General features: G+C 38.1%; 2 protein-coding genes across 2 annotated transcripts in view; one reads left to right on the top strand and one right to left on the bottom strand.

Moving 5' to 3' along the window:
• LOC127961446 (cGMP-inhibited 3',5'-cyclic phosphodiesterase 3B-like) overlaps positions 1 to 8,800 on the top strand; it is a 48,438-nt gene extending 39,638 nt beyond the window's left edge. The window contains exons 9-16 of the mRNA XM_052560540.1: positions 136 to 270; positions 613 to 724; positions 893 to 1,006; positions 2,635 to 2,834; positions 3,091 to 3,294; positions 5,479 to 5,640; positions 5,712 to 5,949; positions 6,035 to 8,800. Of these exons, the coding sequence (XP_052416500.1) occupies positions 136 to 270; positions 613 to 724; positions 893 to 1,006; positions 2,635 to 2,834; positions 3,091 to 3,294; positions 5,479 to 5,640; positions 5,712 to 5,949; positions 6,035 to 6,255 (1,386 nt within the window). The 3' untranslated portion in view covers positions 6,256 to 8,800. The remainder of the gene's footprint in view (positions 1 to 135; positions 271 to 612; positions 725 to 892; positions 1,007 to 2,634; positions 2,835 to 3,090; positions 3,295 to 5,478; positions 5,641 to 5,711; positions 5,950 to 6,034) is intronic.
• An 844-nt stretch (positions 8,801 to 9,644) lies between these two features.
• Positions 9,645 to 17,446, bottom strand: LOC127961447 (vitamin D 25-hydroxylase). Its single transcript, XM_052560541.1, has 5 exons — positions 16,959 to 17,446; positions 14,294 to 14,435; positions 11,868 to 12,497; positions 11,453 to 11,779; positions 9,645 to 11,367 (listed from the first exon to the last, which is right to left on the bottom strand). The coding sequence occupies exons 1-5, from the start codon at positions 17,196 to 17,198 to the stop codon at positions 11,186 to 11,188; spliced, it is 1,521 nt and encodes a 506-aa protein (XP_052416501.1). The 5' UTR covers positions 17,199 to 17,446; the 3' UTR covers positions 9,645 to 11,185.
• Positions 17,447 to 19,860: the final 2,414 nt, after the last annotated feature.

Genomic DNA, 19,860 nt, shown 5'->3' with positions numbered 1-19,860 from the left:
TAGCTGACTTAGTAAAACCCTTTCCTTGTCATCTCTGGAAAAGATGCCAAGCATATCTTTTTCCTGCAAGACTAAGCTTAGATTACTGCAACAACATCTACCTGCTGTCAGCTGTCTGTGATTGATCTCTGGCAGGGAGATGAGGAGTTTAGGTTGGACTCTATGCTGGAGGACCATGAAGCACTCGTGGAAAGGATCAACACCTGGAACTTCCAGATCTTTGAGCTGATGGACATGACGGGAGGAAAGACTGGCAGGATTCTCAGCTATGTTAGTGCTTTGTGCCTCTAAGTATTAAAAGATCCTGTTGAAATATGCTAATGAAAGCCTTTGTTTTAGGAAAATTAAATTGAGCATTTTTTTTTTTTCACTTTGGTGGAAAACATGTTTCTCTTTTAGCTAATTAAAACCATTCACGTTTAGTTAAATCCACATAATTGCACACTTTTATTGACTGATCTGATGTGACTGGCATTTCATAGATTTAGCTGAATGTAATGCATGCGAGTGGTCCTTCTCAGTACTCCGTGCCAGTAAACATGAATCTGCAGGGACTAAATGGCTCACTGCTTGTCTTGTCTTAATGAAGTTCTGTTTGTTACATTCTCTCAGGTGGCGTACACTTTGTTCCAGGACACGGGTCTGTTCGAAATCTTCAAAATCCCTGTGCGGGAATTCATGACGTACTTTTGCGCTCTGGAGAACGGCTATCGCGACATCCCCTGTGAGAATAATACAAATCTTGTTTGAAGTTAAACTTGGGTTAGAATTGTTCCAGTATTTCTCAGATTTTCACAGACCACAGTGAAGATATGTGTCTTGTGAAGCTAAGAACGGTAGGAAACAATTCCAGTCAAGGCTAAACTTGGTATATTTTCTGTTCTTCCTTCAGATCACAACCGCGTCCATGCCACTGATGTCCTTCATGCAGTGTGGTATCTTACCACCCGGCCGATCCCAGGCTTTCAGCAGATCCATAATGAGAATGTCACAGGAAGTGATACAGGTACACCTGTACTCTCACACTCCATTATAGTTTTGGCATCAAGAAACTTTGAGTTCTGCAGGTATTGCTGAGGCAGAGTTGTGGACTGGTTGTAGAAGGTTGTAGGTTCAAATCCCACAATGGCCGATTCATTATCTACCATCATTGTGCCCTTAGATATCAAACGGTATTATGGATAACATGATGGACAGATTCAGGTTAGAGCATCTGCATCCTCAGTCATGTCTCTAATTATATCTTGCATATCTCCTGATCCATTGGAAATAAATTAGAGACCGTCGCCGCTTCCCGGCCTCCGTTATTCCAGCCAGCGACGCAAATGCTGTCCGATAAGAGATCCTCTATTGTGATTGAGATCTGAGGTGGCTGCTGGCTCAGCATGTCCAAGGCTTATTTTAAGTCTGCTGATGGCCCTTGTAATTTCTCAAATGGAGTTGACTCTGAGTCACTCTGCTGCTGTTCCACTCAGCAGCCAGCTCTGGCAGGCAGAGGTGTTGAATCACACTGAGACCAGTGACTTCACTTGCTGGCTCAAATACAGAGTTGCAAAATATTCAAAAAATCTCTGGGAAAGAGATGGAGTGTGGTTTCAGAATATTTGGTTTGCTGTAAAAACTGCTTAATTGCAACCTCTTGGCAGTGTTTGGTTCCCTTATTTCATTAGTGACTTTTTTTACGCATATGCAAGTTTGAATTAGCAACGAAGGAATACAAAAGTAATAGAAAAAAAACCTTCTCTGAACATTACTGCACAGATCTTGACGTGTATTTATATATGTGTGTGTGTGTGTTTATGTGTTTGGCAAGTGTTTAATTTGCAGAATAATTTATATAATTGTGTATAATATGTATTTGTGTATATATAGTGTATATTTACTTTTATAACAATTTCTCATTTAATCTAAATGTTTTTTAGAGGATTATGGTGAATTAAATTCAATAAATAGGTTTCATACATAAATGCTGCATTTGTGTATGGTTACATATTGATTATTTTCTGATATAAGAGTTTATTTCAGGTGTCTAAATTTTACAATCCTATTTCCCCTGATTTGCCAGTTTGTTAGGATAGGACAAAGTTAGGACCGAGTTACAATTATTTGAAAATCTGGAATCTGAAGGTCCAAAAAAATAATTGCCTTTAGAGTTGTCCAAATGAAGCAATGCATATTACTGCTAAGTTTAGATATATTTATATTTACAAAATTTTTAAATGAAACATGATCTTTACTTAATATCCTAATGATTTTTGGCAACAAAGAAAAATCGACAAAAATTCACTTCTAGCATTTAAAGAAATTGCTTTAGTGTTTAGGATTAAAAAAATATTTAGAAAAAATACTAGCAAATAGAATTGTAAAATCAGCCATTTATGAGTTGTTAGCAACACCATGAATGAAAATGATTATTGGCTTATCTCTATCACACGTGATTAGCTGATAATTGAAATAGTAAATTATTGGCTAATTCACATTTAAAATAAAGCAAGCTCATAAAATTAGATTGCATGTGTCGCCTAGGTGGTTATGTAAGACACTGTATTGATTTTGAAATGGACTGTCAGCTGAAAAGGATGTGCAATATTGTTTCACCACTCTCCTTGCATGGTCTCTCTTTGTATTTATTAGATTCGGACAGTGGAATTTCCCCAGGCAGGGTGGCATATTCCACCTCCAAAAGTTCCTCATTCTCGGATGACAGTTACGGCTGTCTGGCCTGGAATATCCCAGCGCTGGAACTCATGGCACTATATGTAGCAGCTGCTATGCATGACTATGATCACCCTGGTCGCACAAATGCCTTTCTTGTAGCCACTAACGCTCCTCAGGTAAGTCATGAGGAATGGCCAAATTGTAGTTTAGAAGAACCTTTGAATTTGTATAGTTCATTTGCTTCTGAATAGATCATTAACAGTCTTGGCTAATTTATCTAGTTTTCACACTGTTGTGTCAAGAAGTGAAACTAGCCCATCTTTTATCATAAACAGATGCTTTTGTAATCAGAGCAAGGAACCTCTTGACTCATGCATGTTTCCCTCTTCTTTCTTTCTCTATTTCCATCTCTCCACACTCTGTCTCACACAGGCGGTGTTGTATAATGACCGTTCAGTTTTGGAGAACCACCATGCAGCCTCTGCCTGGAGCCTGTTTCTTTCCCAGCCGGAATTCAACTTCCTGGGCAGTTTAGACCATGTCGAGTTTAAGCGTTTTCGGTTCCTAGTCATCGAGGCCATCCTCGCAACAGACCTAAAGAAGCACTTTGACTTCCTAGCAGAGTTTAATTCCAAGGTCAGTAGTAGAGGTGCATTGATATGGTATCAACAACCAATATTAATAATCAATAACAAGCACGATAGCTTGTTTTGGTTGACATAAATCAGACCAACTGGTGACATATCATGAAAGTCTGACTTTTTACATGTTTAAGTGCTATAATTTGGACCCTGGTGCATCTACCAACCCATAAAATGTGATAAAGAACAACCAAGTAAATTTTTTTTTAAAGTAAGCATTTCTCTGCAAGCTTGTGAAATAACTAGAGCGTCAAATTTCACTCCCCCTGTGTCGTAGAAAGGGGATCTTCTCATAATATTACCACCCCTTGATCTGCCAGCTTCCAACCACAGTGCCACGCCACCATTGTGTGACACATGTACCAGTTCGAACACCTTGGTGAAAGTTCTAGCCAAGCATGCTAACCTTTAGCTTTGCACTGACGAGCACAGAACACTGTTTAGAGTCCCAACCTCAGAGGAGACAAGAGAGAAATGGATTTATTTACTGTATATTACGCTGCCGCCACACAGATGTACCAGTAATATAAACATGAATTTTCCTTCTCATCTGTTTATCTTCACAGACATACCCGACTGTTTTGTCTAACGCGTGTTTTTAACAAACGTCTGTGAATTTGACTGGTTAAAGGGATAATTCACCCAAAAATGAAAATTTGATGTTTATGTGCTTACCCCCAGGGCATCCAAGATTAGGTGACTTTGTTTCTTCAGTAGAACACAAAAAGAATTTTAAAAACGAACCGTTAGTCATATAATGCAAGTGGATGGGAATCACGGCTAAAACATTTTTTTTTTTAATTAAACCCTGCAGCTCGTGACGATATATTGATGTGTAAAGACAAAACGATCAGTCTATGCAAGAAACACTCGATCTACAATCTCAATTAGGAGTGTCAATTGTCCATTTGAGCGAAAGGTGGCAGTAATGCACTTATAAGTTTGTGATACGCCATAAAGCAAGAAGAAGAAAATGCCTTGCGCGCAGACTGGGTTTGAGAAGGTGCTCATAGAGTTCAGACAGGTCAGGAATTGCAGTGCATCAGAGGTAAAAAAAGAAAACCTATATAAATACTGTTCAGTTTCATGCACACAGGGCTGGCCCGTGGCATAGGGGACATAGGCAGTTGCCTAGGGCGCAAAATGACTGGGGGGCGCCCCAGGAAAGGTTTTTCTTTTTGCCCTCTTGTGACCATCGTGTCCTACACCCATATATTAAGCAAAATAATTTCTGACAGTTAACATAATTTTAGTACTAACTATCATCAAACTGATTAAAATAATTTTAGAATAAAACTAAATTGACATCAGTGAAAAATCATAAGATTTGACAATATGTTGGACTAATTTAAACACTTTCTGCATCATAACCGTCTATGATCATAACATAAAGTCATCATAGCGCATTGATTATGCATGGTGCACGCATTTAAAATAGTTTTGTCATTATGTGCTCTGAAAGTATAATTTCTAAAAAGAGTGAAAAAGTAAAATTATCATGGGCACAAGGCAGGTAGCGACACAAAGAATAGGAGCAGAAAAAATATCAATATAGAGATAAAAATCACTCGTTAACACTGTGTATTAGCCCGTGATGTTTATGTAGTAATTTGAAATAACGTTAGCCTTTTTAGAACATCTTAACTGGCAACACTGACACCTTGGAATGTTTTTTCTTGAGTTAACTGCTTATTTAATTTTACTTTATGTTCCGTAAAAGAAATGTAAGCTTCTCTAATCTTAGTAAGTTACATTACTGCTTGCTTCTAATTCACCAAAAATAGTCTTAATGTCTTTTGAAAAAGACCATGACTAGGACTATAATGTAGCATTCAAAAAATGAAATAATTAAGTTTAATTCTGTCATTTTCCACTGTATGTATGCACAGAATTGAAATGAAAGGTATGAATATGCTAATTGGACAAACTAACTAGCTAGTACATTTGAACTATTATTTGTAAATTGCAATAATATTTCAGTGTTTTTGATCAGATAAACATAACCATGGTTAGTATAAGATACTTATTTCAAGAACATTAAAACTTCTTTATACTAAACTTTTGACCAGTAGTCTGTTTAAAAATGTATCGTGAACATGCCTACTGCAGAAAATTGTGCTATTTTTAGGTTAATCCTCTGATTGATCCTTTTTCCTTTTTCCTTTTTTTTTTTTTACAGGTTAATGATGTGAATAGTCCAGGCATCGACTGGACTAATGAAAATGACAGGTTGTTAGTGTGCCAAGTGTGCATTAAGCTGGCAGATATCAATGGGCCAGCCAAAGAACGCAGCCTTCACCTCAAATGGACAGAGGGTATCGTCAATGAGTTTTATGAGCAGGTCTGTCCTATTCTCTTCACATAACTTACACAATATACAGCAGCTTGCGATCAACATTTGTGCATTTTCAGGGTGATGAAGAAGCCACTCTGGGATTACCCATCAGTCCTTTCATGGATCGCTCGGCACCGCAGTTAGCAAAGCTGCAGGAGTCTTTTATCACGCACATCGTCGGGCCTCTTTGTAACTCCTACGATGCTGCCGGCCTGCTGCCGGGATACTGGATTGACGATGAGGGCTCAGACGATGAAGAAGAGACGGAAGACATTGAAACGGAAGATGAAGAGCTGGACGAGGATCTTGAACCAAGTATGAATATACAGTTTTGCAGAATCTGTAAAAAGAGTCCATTTGTGTTATGTATCGCACACTAATCGAGTAGTTTTTCTTTCAGAGAGGAGGAAGGGTCAACGTCGGTTATTCTGCAGCATCATGCAGCACTTATCAGAGAACCACAAGGTGTGGAAGAAGACCATTGAAGAAGAGGAGAAGGCCAAAGAGCTGGAGACTCAGCAGCAGCAGGAATCCGAGAGCCCCAGCCTTCCTCAGTCCACCTCCTCCTCCGACGACATCCAGGTCATCCAAGAGGAGGCCGAGGAGGAGGAACGGCAGTAGCAAGAGGAGAAGGTCAAGAAACGACCCCTCCCTCTCCTTCACCTACACAAACACACACATTGACACCCAGAGGAAGACCCTAGCGGATCTCCCCACGCTGAAATTCGTCACTGTGCCGACACTCTGAAGCTAAAGCAGTTCACATTGTGTTGAAAAAAAAGGCCTTACTACTGTGAGAGGACCCTTTGGTGGGAACCCCACTCCTATGCACTTTCACCCCATGGAGAATCAGCGGAGATCGAACAGAGCTTTGAAGACGCCGAACCGTGTTGTGAGATTAAATCCAGACGGAGAAAAACACAAGCAGGGAGAATCATGCCATCCAATGGTTCGCTGGCTGTGTCGCCACCTTGAACGTAGAGCTCTTCACTCTCCCATAGGTACTGAAGTCCAAAAAGACACGAAAAAGACAATGACGTGATTGACACCCGTTACCAAAGCGAACAGTTCGAAAACATAGAAAGACTGCGACTGAAGCCGTTTCAGGCTCAGTGTCAGGAAGCATAGCTCAAAATGTGCCTGTCTGAACTTTAAAAAAAATATATAAATATATAAAATATTGTTTGTTTTTATTTTTCTTGTGGTCCAGAAAATGGGCTATGTACGCTGCACTGTGTATGCAGTCCCCAATTCATGCTGGTGACATAAAACACTGTATTACTGAACAGAGTCATTAGGACAAGTGGAAATGCTGACATTTTGACTGAAAAATGACCTGACCTCTGCATCGTTTTGGATGCTTTTTATTCATGTTGATCACCTTCTTGTAGTTTTTTGTTTGCCTTTGTTTTTTTTTTTCTTTCTTCCTTTCTTTTTTATTTGCATTTGTGGTGTCCCCCTTTTTCCTCTTCAGGAACGCTGAGTTGCCAATCATTCTCTGTAAAGTCCATCTGTGTTTAAAAGCATAGCAAATGGGACACGAATGCTGTTCAAATGAAGGGACGTTTCTCCTTTTTTACGTTGAAATAGATCTATTTTTTCACGGTTACTCAGGATTAATGTGAAGGATCGATCCTTGGTTTTTGCGAAAGTTTAATTCTGCAATTTCAACTTGCACGTCGAACGTTCTTTTCAGAGGCGGGACAAAAGAAAAAAAATATCTATTTTTTGTATAAATAGCTTGAAAGTCGCTAGCAACAAAAAAGAAGCTCCCCCCAAAGTCCTACATATTAACCCCCATCCTTATCAGCTGCTCCAGACCAGTATATCCATGTTTATTTTTTACAAAGACCCCCCTGATAAGAATTGGGAGCCAGGGAAGTTAACCGAAAACTGAATGTTTGAGTTAGCATGCATGTCATAGACTAAACATTGCTTTGGGGTATCTTCATGTTTGGCATTATTTGAACATGCTTGTACTTTAATTATTGCCAAACGCAAAATCCGGCCAGTTCATTTTCTAGGAATCCAGGGTTTCACCTTGAAAGTTGTACTTTTCTCCCCTGTATATTTTCTTATTCTTCACCATTAGGCAAGTTTAATACTAATAGTTTTATATTTTTTTGTCTGAAGCAAGAACTCTAGGCATTCCACTAGAATAATTAGAGAAGGACGGGGAGGTGGGTCTCTTTCTCTCTCTCTCTCTCTCTCTCTCGGTCTGCCTCACCTCAACAAAAACTCATTTTGTCTCTGTAGAGGACAGTTCTCAAGTAGGCAGTGTAAATCAAGCTAGTATATTTAAGAGTAAACAAAAAAAGAAAAAAAATATATAAATGTGCACATTTTACTACCAAACAAGTGTTTAACCTCTGCACAGAACGAATACATGCATATATATAAATATATATATTATATATTTTTTAATTAATCAACAATGTGTCTGTTTTCTACATACAGCTGACATATATTGTACATTGAGACCATGTAATTATCATCTTGTTTCAGGAGTTTTTTTTTTTTTTTAATCTAATGCTATTTACAGATGTGGATGTGTTTGGGTGTTGTGTTTTTTGGGGTGCACTGTCTTTTGTTCCTGCCCATAACCACTCTTTTGCGGAAAGCCCCTAATTTCAATGCCAGATGCCTCACTGTCTCTGTCTCCCTATGTGGGTTTGTTCATTAGTCACTTTTTTGGCTTGTGCTCAGGGTGTGTTCTGTGTTGGGGGCTTGTGCGCACCCAAAGCAGCTTGTGGTGCTTCTCTTTTTCTGTCCAGAATGTGTGTTCATCAGTTCTTGGATCCGGGTCTCCAGTGTGGCTCAGTTCGTCCCCCCTCCCCTCCACTTCACTGAGCTAACCCCGACTGGGCTCAAACAGGTTGCCAAGCAGGGTGACGGCAGATCAGAGCATCAAGACACCCCCATCCCCTCGTCTTGCTCGACTGTGGTATCTCACTTTTGGGGGTTCGTCGCACCACAGTAACCTCCGATGTTCCTGTCATCAATAACTTCACGATGGCTTTCACTTTTTTAATGTAGCATTTAGATGGCAATGTCTGATGTAACCATTCAGCCTTTTCAGGGTTGTGGGGGAGAATTGACTTTTTTGTTATTATTTATGGCTGTCATAAAAGCACCATCCCTGAACAAGAGTTTCATTCTCTCTCAATTGTTTCCTGGCTGTCATTTTTTTTTTTTTTTTGTCTTCTGTGTTTTGCATGGGAGCAGATGTGTACCTGCCTGTTCTTAGTCAGGGGATTTCAAATTAGTGTTTGAAGAAGGCCTGGAAAAAAAAAATTATAAAGAAAATTATTTAAGGGGCCGTGAGGGAACGTATTTTAGGGCTGTTAGAGCCGTCATGGAAGTCAATATTTGCAGTTACGATATTGATTAAATCTATTGACAGTACTAATTTTAAACTGTAAGAAAAAATCTGATCTGCATGGTTTGTTCACTGAGGCTCCATAAATATCAAAAATACAGAAAAAATACAGAAATATTGCAAATTCACTATAGAAGCTTTTTTAAGTCATTAGTCTTCAGTGTGACGTGATCCTTAATAAATCATTTTAATATGCTGATTTAGTTCTCATGAAACATTTATCTTAATAAAATAACATTTAAAAATTTTAATAAAAAAAAAAAGCAAAAAGTGTAAACCACAAAGCATTTTTTTTCAGAATCCTTTCATGAACCGAACATAATGAACATTATAAACATCTTTAGCGTCACTTTTTATATATTTAATCCTTGACGAGTATTTCTCTTTTTAAAAATGTACTGACCCCACAATTGATTTTATATTTATAAGAAAATAATTCTCAGATACTTTGAGGAAAGAATGTATGTTTTAGGTTTACAGCATATTAAAGGCATTCTTTTTTTTTTTTTGATTGTTTCTTGTCAATCATCTCAAAATTACTTTTGACAATTTACTTATCTTTACGGATCGTTTTTGTATACATAAAAAATTATCAAGGGTCCCTAAGGGATCAAAATTTTTAAGGGACCCTGATATCAAAACGTTTGAAAACCCCTGGTTTTGTTAATAGAATCATAATACTTGTGCAGACCACATTATCCAGGTATACCTGTAAAATTTTGATCGCACCACCGCAGTGAAGGAACAAGCGTTGATCATGACCTTTCACTTATTAAAGAGATGTCCAAACACTAGCAAAATGTCTTCACCCTTTGGAGTTATCTCTATGATGCAACATGTTTGTGACATTATCTAAGTGTGCTACTAAGCAACATCGAGTTGCATGTTTCCTTCGTGCTCAGATGAAAGCCCAAGTGTTCTCCAGGGAGGAACTGCCTGTAAGATGACAGTCAGCGGATGATGAGTCCCCAAGTGTGGGTCGTATGAAAGGCCAGCCTTATCTCTTCAGATGACAGCATCTCTGTGACAGCTTACCCAAAGCAACAATGCCCTGCCCGTCACTCCGCTTTTAAATGAGTTTTCCGGTCCTGTGCAGTTTGTCTAAGTGCTGCCTAGACGACACAGACAGGAAAGATTTTTTGGTGACAAAAAGATGTTTTTACAGTGACAACATAGGAGTTTTGAAGGCACTGCAGAAGGAAATTAAGATACTACATACTGTAGGTTCACAGTCAACAAACAAAAATGCCTTGAAAATCATTCATTTTAGATATGTGCCAAACCATATGCTCTATATGCTCCTTTTCCAGCATTATAACTGGCTTCGGAAAATTCCAGCAAAGTTGAAAGAGAGGTCGCAGACAGAAAGCTTAGGATCAACTCACAAAACAAAGGCTTATTTTGTCTTCATTTTATAAAAAAAATTGTCGTTTTTTTTTTTTTTTTTTTATCACAACATGCAAAAAAAAAAGAGAAAAACTTGTTAAAAGTGAAGTAAAAATAATATTAAGCTATAAAATGTATATTAAAGTCCAGCTTTTCATGAAAGTACCATTTTTTCAGTCAGAAATATTGCAGCTCAAGTTTCTCGACAGTCTCTTTCCACTGAGATAAACTAGGGACAGGGCCGTTATTGCAGAATTGATATATGGCATTAAACCAATGGGAGTCATGAAGCATTTCCAAAACTTTCTGGGAACGGCAGCTGTTCTCCTCTCACTTGCCTGACTCCAGAAATGGAGGAATGCTGGAAAAGCCAGACCTCAAAATCATTATATAGGTAAACCCTGTCAATCATTGACACAATAGTTCTTTTCATATTGACAAGCACAACATTCGGTTTGCTACACAGTACACTTATTGGTTCAAGTTATGAAAGATACATGCTACATTTATCCTGATACCCTCATGTACATTCTCGTTGGGTAACACACATGTGCTCATTCTTTGCTCGCCAGAGCATGTGTTCTGTATAACAGTACTCTTATCACTCTCAGGCTGGGTTCTGTGAAACTATGGAGGACACGTTCTGAGAATTTAACAAGTCAATATTAGAGGTCAGTATTCCCCGCTGATGGAATTTAAGACGGGGAACTGCTCTGCTCACGTTTGCATTTCTTAGTAAGATCCCCTGAGGTGAGTGCATGTGTCCCAGAGCTCTTGGGGCAAGGTTTACTGCTGTCTTCTGATGGCACATATGGAGTACGGTCGAGGCTGAAGGGTCATGCCTAATTTTGGAGAGAGACTTGGAATAAAGCCTTCGGGGAACTGAAGATGGAACCTCTGGAGCAACGTGGTGAAGAACAAGAACATCTCCAGCCTAGCCAACTGCTCTCCCAGACAGTGCCGCTTACCTAAAGACAAACACACAGAAATCAGATACATCAGAACAACGAAAGTCTTCTAGACTGACCGATTTCCCAAATATCTGCCGTTTACCTATAGAGAAAGGGAGAAATGCTTCATGGCGGACAAATTTGCCGTTACAATCGAGGAACCGCTCTGGGCAGAAGATGGATGGGTCACTCCAGTACTTCTCATCGAAATGCACTGAGTACAAGTTAGTGATGACCATGGTGCCCCTGGGGATAGTGTAGCCACGCACCACCGCATCTTGAGACGTAGCGCGGAAGATGCCCAGTGGGACGACGTTGCAAAAGCGCAGGACTTCATGCAGCACTGCTTCCACATACGGCATCCTCTGCTTGTCTTCAAGACCCGGTGGTCTGCCATTCAGGATGCAATCGATCTCCATTTGGACCTTTTCTGCACGGAAAACACATAACATGATTAGTGCGACGACATTAAAAAGATGTAAACGAGAAAAAATACCCATTGCTCTGTGGGCACCAACCTTGTATCCTGGGATACAGAGCCATGTAAAGCATAGCCCAGCGCAGACAATTTGTGGTAGTCTCTGTACCCGCAATGATGAGCTCTCCAACAGAGAAAATCAGATTATCTTGAGAGAAAGATGTAGCTTTATCGGTGGCGCTCTGCTCCATTTCGTCCAAGTAGGCATCAATGTAATGTTGCGGCGACTGGGGTACTCTATCCTGCGAGAAGCGCTGGATGATTTGCAGTAGGAAGTTGTAGACCTCGTTGGCATTGCGGAAGAGTTTTTGGTGCTTCCCGAAGGGCACGTACTCCATCCAGGGGAAGGCGTTGTACAGGAAAGCCCAGCCACTGGCTGCCAGCTCCACATTCTCGCTGAAGATCTCAATCATGTGTTGAAAATCGCTGTCGTCGTAGGTGAAACGCTGCCCGAAGATAATGAGGTTGGTGATGTTGGAGACAGCATTGGTCACAAGATGCTTCGGGTTGAAGGGCTTCCCCTGATGCTGGTCAACGGCATCGAGAAAAAACAGGCACTCCTCCGAAATCCTCCCAAACATCTGCTGACCGCTGCCAAAGTAGCGGAAGCAGTTCACGGCCAGTTTATTGTGTTCAATCCAGCCTCGACCGTATTTGCAGTTCAGAAGGCCTAGACAGAGAACAAACAATGTCGGTTTAAATATGGAAACAATGAAGGTTTATCTAATGATAAACTCTTCTGTATGTTAAACCTGAGATTATTAGTCAAATGGTCCTAGTCTCATGAGTTAAACACAGATTACAAGAACTGCGATGCTGATAAAATGATAACCTCATGTGTGACTGTCCGCTCTTCTCTAGTTATTGCCCCATCTCTGACATACATTAGCATGCCAGAGCCTTTTCCCTGAAACACTCAGATAGTTATAGGAATAGTTCACTAAAAATGAAACATCCTTTCATTCACTTCCCTCATGTTGTTCTAAACCTGGGTGCTGTTAGATATTCTACATAAATCAATTTTTTTTCCCCTTTTCACAGAGAACATTTGGTAACACTTTATTTTAAGGTGTCCTTGTTACGTTACATGTATTTACTATTATAATAACTCTTAATTATGCATAATTACATGCAAGTAACCCTAAGCCAAACCCTAATCATAACCCTAACCATATAGTAAGTACATGTAATTAATTGATATTACTCAGTACTTAAATGCATAATTACACTGTAGCAAGGACACCTTAAAATAAAAACTCAACATTTTATAGTGACTGTTAAAGGGACACTGAGTAGGAATTACTCCCATCTAGTGGTGAAATTGTATTTTGCATTCAAACTAATTTTGCTCTCCAGCGCCTCGCTTTTTCAAATGCGCGTTGCATCTACGGTAGGCGATATGTACCAAAAAGCTTTGACAGGATGTATTCTAATAGCACTTCGTCGAGTTTTCCTTCAGGTGAACAGGTGTGTTATTTCAAACAAACTGCAACATGACAACTAACAAACGAATGTTACAGTATGAATTACTGACTGTGGAAAACATGAAATATTGTAATTAGTAGTTATGTCTAATTTATTTGTTATATTTTCTGAATTATATGCATTGTTAGATATAAAAAAAATATTATAATATAGACTGTAACAATGACTTACCTGTCGAGAAGAAAACTGGCCACTTCAGCGTCTCTTTTGAAATCTTTATCAAGCATTAGCTCTTTCCACCTAGAAAAAGCTTCCCCGACATTAACTCTTGTTTTCTGTAATCTACGGTCACGTTTCCTTTTACGTTCTATTTTTGACTGTTTTGGTGACAATGTTTTCTTCTCCTGTGGCGCGGCATATGTATGGTCCATAATAAGAATGCAATCCAGACTTTTAAACTTGCCGGTGCAGTTTCAAGCGCCTCTCACTGCTCTGCACCTGCGTTTCTGGCTCTGACCGAAAACGCGTTGTGGAAACGCGTTGGCTTAGTACTTTTTGTCCCTCTCTGCTATTATAGTTTTGCAAGATGGCGGAACTACATGGAAGCCTCCGTCAACCTACCCGTCCCATGTATATAAAGATAATAAATTCTTCATTTACAAGGATTAGTTTAAACATTGGCATAGGTATTTGTACACCATTGAGGGCATATTTATGAATAAAAATATTGATTTTAGATAATAAAATACCTAAAAAGTTACTTATTGTCCCTTTAAGCATCATTAAACTAGTCCATATGCTACGCTTTGTGTTGCACAAATCAAAATTCAAGATATTCATACCATACCACTAGTTTTATGCTGTTTTTTTATTGGGGTGGGGGGGTCTTTTGTGTAGGACATGAGAGGGGATAATAATAATACTACTAATTATAATAAACTTACATTTTTGAGTGAACTATTCCTTTAATCTAGATCATTCGGCAGTGATCTATTCTGGGAAATCATTCTAAAATAAATGATTCTATAAGGAACCACTTACCTCCCATTTTTGTCATCTTCTGAAATAAAGGGAGGGATGGACGATCTGCAAAAACCTCACTTTGGTGATATAGGCACTCTTTAATGGCATCATAACCATTTAGAATAACAGTCGAGATTCCTCCCAGGTCTAGACTGAAAATCTGGATAATAAAATGGCAATATTCATTAATCCACTCCCCTGCCAAACATATTTCTACTAATGAAGGAGTATAATTAGAAGGCTACATTCACTCTTATGGATACAGTGAGGAAATGAATTAGGCATGCTGACTCAGCATGTCTTGGCCATTCTGCAAAACTGAGTGCTGCGGCGCTCTGCCAAAAACGCAAATGCAAGACTCATTTGTTCTTTTCAAGCACCCCAGATACTCTTCTCACAATGCGACGCAACGTGCCACGTCAATAAGAGAACGCTGTGATTCACTAACATGGACCAATAAGCTGTGAGCTCGATGAGAGACCTCAGCAGTGAACTTTAGTTTTAGTGGACTCCCAGTTATTAATAATAATCAGGGCTGTAGTTGGGGTTTGCACCGTGCAGATTGTACCAGTGGGCCCTGTTTGAAACCTTTACATTTTTGTTTAATTTGTTAGTTTCTTTCTATTTATTTATTTGTGCTATTTACACAATGTTTAAGTTTTTCAAGTTTGTAGGTGTCCAGGTACAGAAACCGAATAATCAAATGTAAAATAGCACTGCATAGTCTTCACTGTAAAAATCAAAGTAAAAAACAGTCAAAACAAAACATTTCTCACATTATCACGCTATACTTCAGATAATGGTAACAAAATATGACAAGAAGAGTTAACAAATTCATCTTGATAATGTCAGATAACTTTGATAGAAAGTATATAATGGATTACAACCAAGCATAAAATCTGACAACTATTAGTATGACAATAATTACACAATTAGCAATACTTTGCTGACCAATTACCAAGCAATGCTTAATTTTGTTCAGTCTGTGGTGTAAAAAGGTTGCATTAGCAAAAAACACTTAGGCAAAACATGGTCAGGTCTAGCAAAAAATATAAAAATTATATCTGGTATCTGAACAATTTTAGTTTGACTGTGGAATAATTCTTGTTAAAACTACAGAGTAATTCAGTCAAGGGCAGTGAGTGATTTTCTGTCTTACATTTTCTTGGATTAACATTAAGGACACCGACAGCAGATGGTAAATTAGGCGTGGTCACTTTAAGAGACAATGCATCCAATGCATCCTCAGCTTGTGGGCCCCTATAATCGTCACCACCTCTTACCCGGCCAGCGACAGCCCTGATAATAATTTTATAATAATATTAATAATTAAATAAAGTGTCTTTAACTACTATGTACTAAAATTTTTATTATACATTTATTGCAATGCTTATAGGCTATTGCATGATTTACGTTGAAAATACAAGAGCACAGTAAGTAACCTGTAATATTAGTATTTTTAATTATTAATTAATGTTCATTAATTTTTTTACTTCAGACTTATGTGCCCTCTAGAAGCTTGCATTCTGCAAGTGAACGTCGCTTGATTGTGCCATCCCAAAGAAGCACAAAGTCACTTTACGGACTTTTAAATTAAATGTTCCCTTCTGGTGAAATGAACTCAATCCGAGCAGCTGAGTCCTAAGCCATCTTCAAGAATCCGCTTAAAACACATCTCTTCCATCTTTATTTGACCCTCTAACTTTAACACTCACTATTCTAATTCTATTATTACAAATATCTAACTACCTTTCTAATCTTTTTGTATTCTATTTTCTTTTCATTTATTATGCAATTATATATATGTGTGTATGTGTAAAGACCTCTAACTAGCTTGCTCGATTCTTTTTTTTCTTTTTCTTTTTATTTATTATATTATTTAAAATCCCATGCTACGTGTACTGTGTTAACCTAACTGAGACTTGTTATAGCACTTATATATCATTGCTCTTTTTGTTGTTTTGATTGCTTCCACTGTCTTCATCTGTAAGTCGCTTTGGATAAAAGCGTCTGCTAAATGAATAAATGTAATGTAAATTTAAATGTTATGTTCTTATGGCAATAACGTATCGACTGATAGTACACACTAGCAGTAAAAAGTTTTTGAACAGGAAGGTTTTTTTTAATGTTTTTAAAATAATTATCTTCTGCTCACCAAGCCTGCATTTATTTGATCCAAAATACAGCGAAAGCAGTAATATTGTGAATATTTTTACTATTTAAAATATTGCTTTCTATTTGAATATATTTTTAAATGTAATTTATTCCTGTGAGCAAACATAAAAATCTTACTGTTAAAATATATAAATATATTGTAAAATGTAATTTATTCCTGTGAGCAAACATTAAAAATCTTACTGTAAAAAAAAAAACTTTTGACTGGTTGTGTATATGTGTGTAGTCTATTTGCAGCTCGTCAGAAATGAAAAACTCTGTTTAGAGCGCAACTACGGACGACTCCACTGTGGACAACTTCTTTCATTACAAGAAAGCGTATAACGCTACATAATATTTATCATGTTGTGGCTTAAACTCGCTTTTTAAACAGCAAAACCAAACAAGTGACAACAAAAAAATATCAGCAAAAACGTAAAGTTAAAAGCAGTCAAGTCTACTATACCTATATTCTGTAATTATGTGCAAGTAAATAAGAGAAAGTGAGGACTTCGAGTGTCATGCGTACCTGACCGTGGATATCACTCTGCCTCTTCATGTAGACGTGAGGCTCTGTGGCCAGGGACAGAATATTCCCTATCATGGGTAAAGGTGTCGGTCCAGGGGGAAACCCTCGGGGTCTCCGCTGCTTTACCAGCTGGCGAATTACCACAAAAATGAAGAGTGTAACGAACAAACTGCCCAGATATATGAGCGTTTGCTCCCAAGACACAGAGAACAGAGATGTCAACCGTTTAATCGATACCATCTTAGATGCAAACACTTTGTGCTTTCTGAAAAGTTTCTAGCGCTCCGTTCTCTGTCAGTCAGTGATCATCTTGCACATGTTGCTCTATATCCCCCGCCTCTTAAAGGCTAAGATTGGCTGGTGGAAAGAGCGCTTTGGATGAACTTACGTTGAGTTGGATTAAACGGTGGCCAAAACTATTGATCGCGAGAATTCAGACCGATTTCTTTTTATTAGTGCAAGCGTCATGGCTAGATTTCCAAGCGCGTTCTTCTTTGTAACTTGCAACATACACGTGGCCACGCCCAACCATTCAAACCAAAAAAGGATTTTTGAGGTGGAAACCTTTTCTCTGAACTAATGGCTGATTCATCGAATCTTTTTATTTCCCCCACACAAAAATGACTTGTTCAGTGTGCATCTCTGTGGTTACATCGTTGCTCCACTAGGTGGGGACAGGAGAGAGAGTAGGCTATGTCATGATTAAATCATTTTCTGCAACAAACGTGGCTACAAATCCACTTAAAAACTCCAGAAAAACAATCTTAAGAGGAATTCTTAATTCTTTTCTCAAGAACTTCAACACAGTATGAGCTGTACAAATAAAATATTTGCACAAGTAAATTAAGAAGTTAAAAGTATGTAAATTTTTACTTATTCATAGTTCCGCCGAAGCGTTTCTTGCCGAACTGAACAAACCACATACCAACCCATCACCCCTCCCCCTTTCAGCAGATCTTCATTCACGAACAATTATTAAATGTCACCTTATTTGTTCGTGTCAGTCCTTGATTTCTACTACTTTGACAAGTCAAAGGCACAGTGACACACTAAACTATAAATTACTCATTTTGAAATTAGACAAGTGCTTCAAAATGTGGAAATTTCATATATATACATATATGTGTGTGTGTGTGTGTGTGTGTGTGTAGATCCTATAAAAATCATTCCTTCACAAACGAAATATCACTGCTTTGAATTGCTTAAATTTACAATAAATAATGTTTGACTGAATTTCCGAAGAATATTTTACAGAGATTTAAAGATTTACGTTTATGGAGCCCTGCACATGACATGCAGGAAAAAATATTAGGCCAAATCATGTGCACGATTTTACTAATTAGTTTCCTCAATGTACAGTACTAAAACGTGCACACGATTACTATAGCGTTTCCTCAATTTATTGTTGCGTTCACTCGATTTATAAATTGTTTTCATGATTTACTAATTCTTTCCCTCGATTTGCTAAATTGTGCGTACGATTTAGCAAATCAAGCGAACGCAATAGTAAATCGAGGGAACGGAATAGTATATCGAGGGAACGCAATAATAATCGTGTGCACGTTTTAGTACATGGAGGGAACGAATTAGTAAATCGTACGTACAATTTATTTACTTTTCCTTGCATGTCATGTGCGGGGCTCCATATACGTTAATGGTAAACTTAAAATAAAAAAAGACAGATCATTTCTTGTCAATAGTCCAGCAGCTCACTTCCATGACAAGTGAGAGAAAGAGAGTGTGTGTTGCAAATGAAGTAAAACCAGTTTTGGCACTGTACGATTTGTGTTGCAAACTTTGACCTTATGGTTTGAAACTCCCCTCCAGTCATGTCAGCATTTTTTCTGCTATTTTACTCAAGCAGTGACCTGCAAGTTCTCAGCACATTTATCAAGTCATCACAGGCATCTAAAATAGCACGTTTATTTTATAAGCACATAGGCTATTATATACACTGTGATAATTTATCTGTAAGGTGATCTGGGTGCATTTAATTATTTAAACAAAAGCATTATGCTTCTGCACCATGTATAATGCATGCAAGCATTTATAAATATATAAAGGGTTTGATCATTTTATCAACTGCTAGGCACTGCAGAATCATTCATATTTAAAACTTGGTATTTTGTCATAAATATTGTAACGTATTGCTCATATTTAATTAGGAATTAGTTTTCATATTAATCCAACCAACAATTCAGAACCAACAGATTAATTCAAGACAGCACTTATTATATATATATGTCTAACATATGTTATCAATGAACAGCGCCTCAGCAAAAGTGAATAGTGCCTTCAGAGTGGCATAAACCTTTTATCTTAATTGCAACCTATAAAAATTGCATGAGCTGATATTTATAAACTGTGTAATGTGGGAAATGCTGTCCTGAGAACATAATAGGTTTGAAGAGGAAAACAAAGCAAATGTCTTTGCATAACAGAAATCAAACCAGCCTCTGATGTTTTTAGAATATTAAAGGATGTGTGAATGAAGTATCAGAGTGTTAACCATAGTAATCACATATTAATCCAGTGATTTTCTACATTGATCATGCACTATTCTGTGGTATCTTTGCCTTATTATCTATGAAGTTTTCTACTGAGCCATTCCATTGCATCAGTATGGATAGACAAATCCAGCAGGTCTCAGAGGATTCTGTTCAAAGACTGCAGTGTTTGTGATACATAATGAGGACATCTAGAACATTCAATGTATCCCCCGATAAGAAACATCTTATTATGGATCTCAGTCAACATAGATTAATCAATAAAGGAAAGTGGGACCTCAGAGGACTACCGGCACATAACGAAAAGAAAACCTTTGCTGTGATTTTAGCAAGAGATGAAGTCGAAAATGTAATTAGTAATGGAGGATGCCGTGATTCAGAAATAGCTTTTTTCC

Source organism: Carassius gibelio, chromosome B7 (genome assembly GCF_023724105.1).
Source record: "Carassius gibelio isolate Cgi1373 ecotype wild population from Czech Republic chromosome B7, carGib1.2-hapl.c, whole genome shotgun sequence".
NCBI classification, from domain to species: Eukaryota; Metazoa; Chordata; class Actinopteri; order Cypriniformes; family Cyprinidae; genus Carassius; species Carassius gibelio.
This window is presented reverse-complemented; position numbering and strand designations above follow the sequence as displayed.

Coding starts and splice junctions, on each gene's coding strand:
- LOC127961447 (XM_052560541.1), bottom strand. CDS start 17,198: ATGGTATCGATTAAACGGTTGACATCTCTGTTCTCTGTGTCTTGGGAG. Junction 14,436..16,958: donor AGAGTGATATCCACGGTCAG/GTACGCATGACA, acceptor TTTATTATCCAG/ATTTTCAGTCTAGACCTGGG. Junction 11,368..11,452: donor ATTTCTCCCTTTCTCTATAG/GTAAACGGCAGA, acceptor GTTTGTCTTTAG/GTAAGCGGCACTGTCTGGGA.